Consider the following 9,874-nt stretch of genomic DNA (forward strand, 5'->3'; position numbering starts at 1 on the left):
ATTGTGGCTCTTCCAAGTCACCTAACCATGTCTCTGTGTCCGGGGCTGCCTTGCAGCAAACATTAGGAGCTATGGTTTTGCTACAGAGCCTTTGCTTTGCTTACACCTGAACCTGACATGACTGAGGGCAGTTCCCAGTGCTATCAACTCTTCTAATTTTATTTCTCTCTCTGTAGCTACTCCAGAAACTCCACAGCCATCTCCACCTGCAGGCTCAGGACCAGAGCAATATAAGCTGCTGCCCGGAGCCATTGCAACCGTGGCAAAACAGCCCACCTCCATCCCGCAACCCGCCATCACGAAACAGGAGGTCATCTAGCAATCTGTAGACCAGCTGGCCTCGTTTAGAAGACCGTGTGGGAGAAACGCCCAAATTGACTCTGCCACTGTGAAAAGAGAAGCCATCCAGAGGTCACTGGGCACTAACACACGGACTTGCTTATTGGACTAGTCCACCACCACCAAAAGCTGTCTTCCTGCAGCTACGGACAGCATGTGCCACGGGCAGCCCCCAGTACCAGAACTAAGGTTGAAGCCTTACTGAAACCCTCAGTCCTTGTAAGAAGGGCCAGATTTCTGCCTCTCTCCATGGAGAGGTTGCAGTGACCGGCTGGGGACAGTGCAGCTGGCTGTTCCCCCATTGCTACCTCTCAGCGTTGGTTCAGCACACACCACACCCTGAGAACAAGCAATTCTCTGTGCTTTTTGAATGGAGGGCTTCCCTCCGCAGCCATGCCAGCCCCCCAGACAGTCCACAGTCCAGCCAAACTTGATGGAGATGGAAGCTCCCCCAGGAGCACTGCAGCAGGTGAAGCACAAGGGTTTTGCCTAGGCGGCACTGGCAGAACCACTCCTCAGCCTTGGCTAGTCCCAGGTCTTTGCATGGTGTCACCCTCCAGCAGACTAACCCCCGCAGCCAGGTCTAACAAATCTGTTCAGCTGACACTGGGGCAAAGTCTGCTCCACCGGGATTCTCCACTATTTGGATCCTTCTGCCTTTTGAGGGGTTTTGTTATTTCCGTGCCATGACCGCCCTCTCACCACAAGGCCCAGAGGGGCAACCACTGCCAAATCCTTCCTTACACCACTTACTGCGTCCTCACTACCTGGACTGGGAAGTTGGGGGACCATGGGATTCAGGAGATTTCAGCTAATGGGATGGGGTCACCCCCATATGGGCTGGCAGTGGGCAGCACTGCCCAAAATATCACTGGCCCCACTACTGCTTCTCAGCAGTCAGAAGATGACCACTGGATGCCTATTAGGAAGGAAACAGGGGGGAAGGACATATGAAGGGGAGAGACCTGTGAGGGTGAGAAGAGCCCGAGCCTCAGAGATTGGACTAAGACCTTGGGCTACCCACGTGCTGGGAGCATCGTGACCCAGCTTTAATTTAAGATATGCCATATTTGTCCAGTCCAGTGCCACTCCCTCATCTTAGAGTGAGCGGCTGATAAAAGATTTACAGGTCTTCATAACAAGATACGAATTCGTTATGGCGCCTTCAGACCTCAGAGGGTTTGAAGGCAGCAACCTCAAAAACACAATGCTTTGAGTCCTGCAAAGAACGATAGAGGTCAAGAAAAGACCCTGTCTTGCCCAAGCCCCTTGGGTCTGCCCCAGCCTTGGCTCTGCACCTGCCTGCCCTGCTCCCTCCCTGCCACAGTCCCTGTTTCTCTGTGCCAAAACCCTGCAGATGTGACCTTTGGTTTACAGCTGTAACCAGGAAAGGAGCCCTCCCGTGCCCAGCGCTCGCCTCTCCAGCTGCTGGCAGGGCTGGAGCTCGCAGAGCCCTGCACGACTTCAGGCCTGAGTCATTTCTGGCAGCGCAAGGCAGTAGCTGCTCCAAGTAACCACAGACTGTCTGGGGTGCTGGCCTCTTGGGAAGATGAAGCTGGTGGAACCACAGCTGCCAAGAGGTCCCTGGTGGGGACGAATCTGAGACAGCCCAGCCAGAGGAGCTGTAGGTCTGTCCCTTGATTTCCAATGCAAAAACGAAACCACTCGCCTCGCGCTGACGGTGTCAGAAGTATTGTATCGTCTCTCAACACTGGTGGCATCGTACCGAGTAATTTATTGCAATGATGAATCCAATCATTTTCTGTAAATTATTTTGTAAATCACATTGATTGTTTATAATTGGGAGATTAAATGCAAAAAAACCCCGTAATAACCAGACTGTCTTTTCCAACTGCAGCAACCTTTTTTCCTGTATGTAGAGATACTCTGTGGGGAATCCTTTTTGGTCCATTTGCACCAAGCATTCCTCGATACTGTACATTAATTTTTGCTGGTTACTGCCTTCCAATGGAAACAGAGGAATATTTCTTCACTAGAGTTTGTATTCATAAAAAAAAAAAAAAAGAAATAAAGGCAGAAATATTTTCTAACATTTCCCAGACAGATGGATTTCTTTCCTCTGGGAGGATTTATTTTAAATCAAGGGGCTCACCTCCTTGTTGGTCTGAGCACAAAGCATATATGTATTGAGGAAAAAGCCCAAACAAGTGTTTGATGCTGTTGCCAGCTGTCACTATTTCCTGGCAAGCCTCATGTTAGCTGATGTCTGTTCTGAAGCCACGTGTGCAGGAATCATAAGATTAAATGACCATCCCAAATTTCATTAAAAGAAAAACAAACATGAAGAATAAATATTTGCTTTCATGATTCCAGAGAGACTGAAGACCACACTCCGAAAGCCAAGCAAAGGAAGCCAAAATATGTTATTAGCATTTCGAACATGTTCATTTTTAAGTATCTCCTGTATTTCAGAGGTAATTTCTGAGCACTTTGGGGTGATGATTCTGCTTTGGTTCGCACACAGCCAACCTGCTGCTGGCAGCAGGTGCAGCCAAAGGCAGACTGAGCCTACGGGGCACAATAAGATGATAAAGTGAAAGTCAATTTGTCACTGCTTGTAAAGCTGAAGAAATACACTGACAATTAGAGAAGGCTCTTAATGACCTGCTTTTCTGATCACGGGACCCTGCTCTCAGCTGTAGCATGCCCAGGAAGATAACAGAAAGAGGGGGGAGAGGTCTAGATGGCTGTAAAGATTAGGTATCTGGGGAGGAACAACATTCAGCATTTTCAGCTTTGATCTGCAGCAGATGCCCCTCATGTTCCCCCATCTCCTGCCCTCAAGGTGAAATGAGGTGGGCAGTCTCATCCCAGGTACGAGGAGGGCTCAAGAACAGCCTGATCTTCCATCCCACTTGCACATCCAGTGGCTTTCCAGTGACGGTCATGCAGGTGCGAGATGCAGGAAGAAGATTCAGAGCCACGTTTGAGGAGCATGTGGAGACAGCACTTAGAGACTGCCTCCACTCTGGGGCCAAGGACCCAGGGGAATGGGACAGACCTCAAACAGCATGCCCTCAATACATGTGCACCTCAATACATGATGATCTAGAGCCCCAACGCCATCACTGAACGCATGAACAAGGTCAGCAAAGGCAGTGGCAGGACATGTGCTATCTCAGCACACACACAGTGGCTGAGTGGTTAGTCCAGTGAAGAGGAGGAAAAGGAGTTAGTTCCTTCTCTTTAAGGCGGAATAAAAACGAGGACTCCTCTGTCTGCCACAGAAACCCTGTGACCCATGGTTGGTTTTGCCTGGGTATATGCCCTAAAAACTCCATATATGTAATATCAAATCTTTGAAGCAATAAATCCCATGAGCTGCTCTATCAAGGTTGCCCTTTACCTGGTTAATCTTAAATCAGTGCAGTCCCTACAGGAGGTTTCTTATTGCTGGATTCAGCTCACTTTGAAAAAAACCACAAACTGCCCCAGAGACAACCTTGTCCTTAAGTGGTATCCTCGATCCCAGCCCTCAATTATTCTGTCACTCCAGCCTGGAATCACCCTGAGACACTGGTCTTGCCACTCGTGGGCTGTGTTTTATGCTGCTGGGCTCCCTGGAGCCCACAGGCAATGTCCCATGTCACAGGAGATGGCTGCTGTAAGGACAACTTGTATCGGCCTTTAAGACATAACTTCCTTATGTTGTTTTTGGAGACAAGAGCTTTTTACTGTCCTCTTCTGTGCTTGCAACCTAGACTCAGGATGATTTCCTGGAAAGCAGTATCTCCAGCTGTGAAATTTTTTCACGATGTCCAAGCAAAGATCTGTGAAAGTGGTATTTTTAGGTCCTCTGGCCACTATGAAATGCATTCTTTTCACATTCCTTATATAACCTTCATCTGAAATAGCCAACAGGCTTTAGAGCTTTTTCCACAGCTTTCATATCTCAGCAGGGGGAAAAAAAAAAAAAAGAATGGCAAACGAGTTTTATGGCCTGCATATCATCTCTGACAAAAGCAACTATTGCTGCTATTAAACTTGCAAGTGCACACGCAGGCACAGATTGTCATGAACAACAACAGGCAGCAGAGATGGCTCAGCGACGTGGCACTGCTGAGCCAGGCAATTCTGTGTGCCAGGCTGGCCAGTTCCTTCAAGGCTGAGTGCAAATATCACCAACCAGTTGGGGATTTCAGGCCACACACTGCACAATCCCCTTCCACTCGGAGAGGCTGGAGGAGGAAGGGTAAGGTGTGGGTATGTTTAAAATCCCTCTCCCCATTCCTAATTGAGGTGTGACCCTGATAATCATAAACACACCTAGCACCTGAAAAATTGCCAGCCAGGCCAATAAAAATGGCAATATACTGTCAGTTTTGTTAGGTGTGGAGCGAGCTCGGCACAAACAAGACCGCAGTCACGTCCTTCAGTTCAGCGTCCTGTGTAAGAGAGAAGAGGCTGCTGGGGTCAACAGAGTCCTCCCAGTTCAAGCCCAGGGGGAGAAGAGCTCCGAGTCTAACCTGGGTCTTGGGAAGGAACGTGGTTTGGGAACTGTATTTCCAAGGGTTACTCTGGCTTTGGATCTGAAATGATGCCAGGCTTGCCTGATCATGGCTGCTTTATCAGCCTTCAGAGGCCTGAGGCCACCCCTAACTTGGGAGATCAGTCGCAGAAGATACGGGTTACACAACCACTGGGCTCTGTAGACCATGCTCCATTTCAGTCCCTCACCTCTGGCAGCTCTGCCTGGCTGCGACCTGCAGTCCCTTGTGACCCCATGGACACACGAAGACCAGGGACCCCTTCTGAGCCTGGGGTACCCCACACCAGATGACTCTGGTCTGGCAAAGCTGTTGTGATTCCCTGCCTCCTCCTAGAAACTGCCACGGGTGCAATAACCAGTGCAAGAGCTGCCTGAGGGACGTGTCTGAATAGACACCCACGTCGCGCACCAAACAGCAATTCCTCACTGGTTGGCAGTTGCCAACCTAGGTGTTCGCACTGGCTGGAACATGACCTCTTCCCCCTCACTGACCAGGAAAATCATTACAATAAAGTAACTCAACAATACACTTCTCTTTTTCTCTAGGACTCTCCAAAACTTCACTGTGCCTTAAAAACACCTATCAATTAATAGGTGTAATACTAACCCCTTGCCATGGGTTAGTATTACCATTAACTACTGACATGGAGCGCACTGGTTCATACATATCCTAGGATACACTCAGAGCTGATTTACAGAGGATATAAAGCCTTAAAAGTCCACCTAAAGAGACGTAGAGGTCCCCAGACCATGCACGAGCTAAGACGGCAAGCAACTGAGAAAAAAGCTTGAGGCAGAAGCAGCAAAGAGAAACCTTAGGCCAGACCCAGAATCCCTGACTCTGGACTATAGCACTTCTGGCACAGATGAAAGAAAACCACTGAGATCCCTACTTCTGGGTGGTTTTTAGCCCTCTCTTAAAATTACCTTAAGGTGTGGGATTACAGTGGCAGCATCTCGCCTGGGAGAGCACACTGGAGACCTGCTGTGCTGCGTGCCCATGGAGGAGGCAGTGGAGACAGCTCCAGCATTACAGGCTCTTGCATTTCCATCAATTCCCGCTATTTCCTGCGTGCAGCTCCTCTCCTCACAGCCTACCACGCAGCTGCATTCCTTTAGCCCAAGGCTGTGCAATTGCCCGAGATACTGCTTAGGGGTTACTCCAACACCCACACCTGCTTCACTCCTTCCCACTGATATAAGGGGCTGTGATGGGCACCAGATTGAAAGCCCCAAGAGCAAAAGCACCCAGTACAATCTAGGGAGCAGCAGTGCCTCCCTCATCCTGCCTCTGGAAAGTATCCTACACCATTTACCAACCGCGTTCCTGCAGGAGCAAACCCAACTGCTTCTACTGCTCTAATGCACTCAGCAGCACTGCAGCCATTGCCACGAAGGGGCTGGCAAGGAGGACAGGTCCCTGAGCAGCACCTTCACAGCCCCCCGCAAAGGCTAATCCTGCCAGGAACCCATCCTACCTTGGAGACAGCTGCTTTCCTTCCAGTGAGCAAGAGCACTGTGAAACATGAGAAAGACAGAAAACACTGTCTCAGTTCAGAGTATATTAAACTACAAAAATCCTGTCATATTTAAAACATTCAGAGGTCCTGCCAAGCACATTCCGTGCCAAGCTTTTGCAAAAACATTGCTGGTCTTCAAGCTAGCAAAGCCCAAGAAGGGGGGGAAGTCTTCTCTCAAAGCCCTGGCTGCATACGGCTGTGTGTCTGTGTTGCACCACACACTTGGCTTCCTGGTGGTCTAACTGCAGGTTAACATGACTTCACGTGCCTCCTTCGGCAGCAGATGCTACAGATTTGCGTGCATTTGCCTATTAGTGCCTGTTTCCATAGCTTTGCATGTGGGTCTGGCCTGCCACACGTGTGTGGAGAGAGCACGTGCAGACCAGGGCAGTTCTCTGCTTCTGACAACTGAGGTTGTCATCTGTGAGATCCTCTCCTCACCATGACATGCAGGGTAAGAGCAGGCATGGAAGCCTGTTCTGGAGGATGTACACTTCCAGGCTTTGAGACTACGAATACTTATGGTAATTTAGGGCATATTTTCTTAGTCACTTCACCCTTGGAGTGCAGAGGAATAGCTATTGGATTGTACCACAGCCAAGCGCCCTGTGAGCCAGGCACTGTGTCTGGAGCAGGTTTACACCACCCTGCTGTGGCCCTGCCTGGGGAGTTTACTAGGGGTGCCATTCCCCTACAGCCCTTTCCATGCTCCTGGACTGGTGCAACGGAAGAAACTCGAGCTTGAGATACATGGCCCCATGCACGGGCAGACCTCACCCAGCGCTATGGGACTAGTGGCTCTCTGCTCTCATGCTGAGCTGCCCAAAAGGGTTGTGTAATTTGTGGGGCCCAGAGGTTCCACCTGCACCCCAAGGACCAGAGCCCCTCTTGGCTTGAACTGTACATAGATTATCTTTATTACAGGACTGTTATGTTTGCACAGTTTAGTGATTTAATATCAGTTTAAAGCCTTCTCTGTGAGCAATGCTGTTTGAAGTCGTGCTCTCTTTTCAGCCTCAGCTTGCCAAGACTGTAAAATGTTTATTGCTAATGGTGGAAAAGCTTAAAGAAGCCAAGATAACTTTCCCAGGCTGGATATTAAGACTGTTCGGATAAGTAAATGAGTGAAGACTATTACATGGACTTCATTAAATATCAACCAACACCAACAGCCATTCATTTATAACACAACGGCAGGGCGCGGGAGCTCCCAGGAGAAGAGCTGACAAAGGTATGTATCGCATGTGATAGGAGAGATGAACATGAGAAGGGCTGGATTCCCCACGGGGCTCCAGGTGTGGCTCCCAAGGTCAGGAAACACAAGTCCCGACTGAAGCTCCTGCAAAATACTGCAGATTTGGAGCTGATGAAGTGGCAGAGTTGGTGCGGTTATCTCCTCTCGGCTGGGGAGGGTTGCATGCATGTCGTGCAGTACGTCCTTCTCCCTCCTGCAGCTGTGGGTAAGGACAAAACTCTCCAACTAGGGGAGACTGTCGGTGCCTGGATGTTTGTTTTCCGTTTTTAGCTTTTACTTCCTTATAGACAGGTTCTGCCTTTACTGGTTTCTAGTCACAGGATGCCAACACCAGTTAAAAGTAAATTATAGAAACACTTGCTGCTGTTCCTGTGATTTCATGTGCCAGTACTTTAAAACTCCCCCTATAACGTGACTTGGTGTTTGAACCCTTCATTTCCATTCACCACCTACCACTCTCTTCAAATTAACATTCCCCACATAAGAAGTGAGGTAAGGTAGTTACTTTATTTGCGGAACATCCCCAACTTACATTTCACCTCCAGTCCTTCTTCACTACACAGTATTCTCACTTTTACCTTCCTTCCTTATTCTCTCTTACCTGCCCTAAGACTCTTGCTCTTATTTTAATATCCTTTTTCACATCTCAATGTGATTGCTACTGATTCTCACTTGCTTCCTGCCCTTCTTGTCCCCCAAAGCAGAGATTCCTTCACACGTCACTCCTTTCAAACATCCCTGCTGACTCCTAACGCCCTGTTGCAGCAGCTATTAACCAGTCAGCTCTGGAACTACCAGCTCCTTGCTAAATTTTCCTCCCTTGTTTAAGGGGTGCAAATTCCAACCAGATTTTGCAATCTGTAGCATAAATTCCTGCTTGCAGTTCCAGTATTTCCCAGCTGTTTGGTGTTTTTAAGCCTTTTCTCAGATCAGCCTTGACTCCCTGCTAATTTCAGCAATTAGCTGGGTCAGGTGTACCTGGGAACCTCCTTCAGCTGTGAGGCCACAGACCAGTCTCCCCAACACACACCTTCTCCCTCTCTCCAGAGGGATGACTCCGACCCAGAGACAGCTCCCTCCAAACCGTGTCTGCATCTGCCAGCTTCAGGCTCTTACCTCTGCCCTGGGACTCCAGGTCTGTGCCCAGCAGCTGCATGAATGGAAACAGGAGCAATGTAAGGTCTCTTGTCCTCCTGAGGTCCCTTCCAACCTCATTTATCCCATGATCTACTGCAAAGGGCATGGAGCAACATCATCAACAGGTCTAATTCACACAGATCCAAACTGGTCCCAGCTTAGGGCACCAACTTGCCAGGCTGCACCCAGCTCTGAGCTGGGGGAGCCAAAGCAGGGCTGGACTGGAACATCAGCACGGAGTTGAATCAATGTACTCCCCTTCTCTGAAATGTCTCTCTGCAGGTAGACACCTGTGGCACACTCAATTTGCTGCCACGCCGGGATATCTCTTGCCAGGCATGGCATCACTGAAATATTTTCCATTTTGGAAGGACGAAAACTTGGAAGAGAAATAAAACAGAGCTGAATCTCAGATGCTGCAGAAAGGCCTTGTTTCCCACCGTGGGCTCCTGGGGTTCTCTTTGTCTAGCTATCACTGACTCCCTCTCCTGGCTGAAAACACGGGTTACAGTCGAGAGGAAAGAGCAGAGCGCTCGGAGCTCGCAGGGACAACTCAGCTGGGGAAGGGTCCCCATCAGGATGCTGAGCCCGTTTTGCAATCTCACTCTGCGTCCATTGATCAGTGGGGTTAAACATGTTATTTTTTCCCCACCCTCCACAGAACTCCCTGTTGAACTCTTTTTAATGCAACAAGCCTGGGAGTGGCCATCTTTTTTATTTTTATTACAAATTCCATGCAGAGAGGTCAGGCATCACCGTCTGAACTCCTGTAGGATGTTGCTTTCTGTCCTCTCAAAAACCAAACCAAACGAAAAACAGCAAAAAAAATTATTAGCATTTTGTCCCTCTGATGGCATTTAATTTCTGGCTGCAGCCAGCATGTCTCTTGGGCCCCGGTCCCATCACAACGCAGGAGCCAGTTGTGCTTGCCTGGGCCCTGCTTTGAAGCTCCCCTAGCTCTGACCAGGTAATTCTGTCTGCTGTGAGCACACTCTCTCCTGCATTCTCTGCTCTCTACATTGGTTTCCAGTACACTGTAGAGTTAATCCCATTCCTTCTCTTTGAGTGCTGCACAAATTTCTAGAAGATCGAGTAGAGCTTGTGGATGAACAT

At 49.2% G+C, this 9,874-nt stretch overlaps 1 protein-coding gene across 3 annotated transcripts in view; it reads left to right on the plus strand.

Annotated features, from left to right (window-relative positions):
- The window catches only part of HNF4A (hepatocyte nuclear factor 4 alpha), a 37,295-nt gene extending 34,903 nt beyond the window's left edge, over nucleotides 1–2,392 (plus strand). For all 3 annotated transcript variants that reach the window (XM_063349890.1, XM_063349888.1, XM_063349889.1), the window contains exon 10: nucleotides 177–2,392. In XM_063349890.1, the coding sequence (XP_063205960.1) occupies nucleotides 177–319 (143 nt within the window). In that variant the 3' untranslated portion in view covers nucleotides 320–2,392. The remainder of the gene's footprint in view (nucleotides 1–176) is intronic.
- Nucleotides 2,393–9,874: the final 7,482 nt, after the last annotated feature.

This window comes from Chroicocephalus ridibundus, chromosome 12 (genome assembly GCF_963924245.1).
Source record: "Chroicocephalus ridibundus chromosome 12, bChrRid1.1, whole genome shotgun sequence".
Classification (NCBI taxonomy): domain Eukaryota; kingdom Metazoa; phylum Chordata; class Aves; order Charadriiformes; family Laridae; genus Chroicocephalus; species Chroicocephalus ridibundus.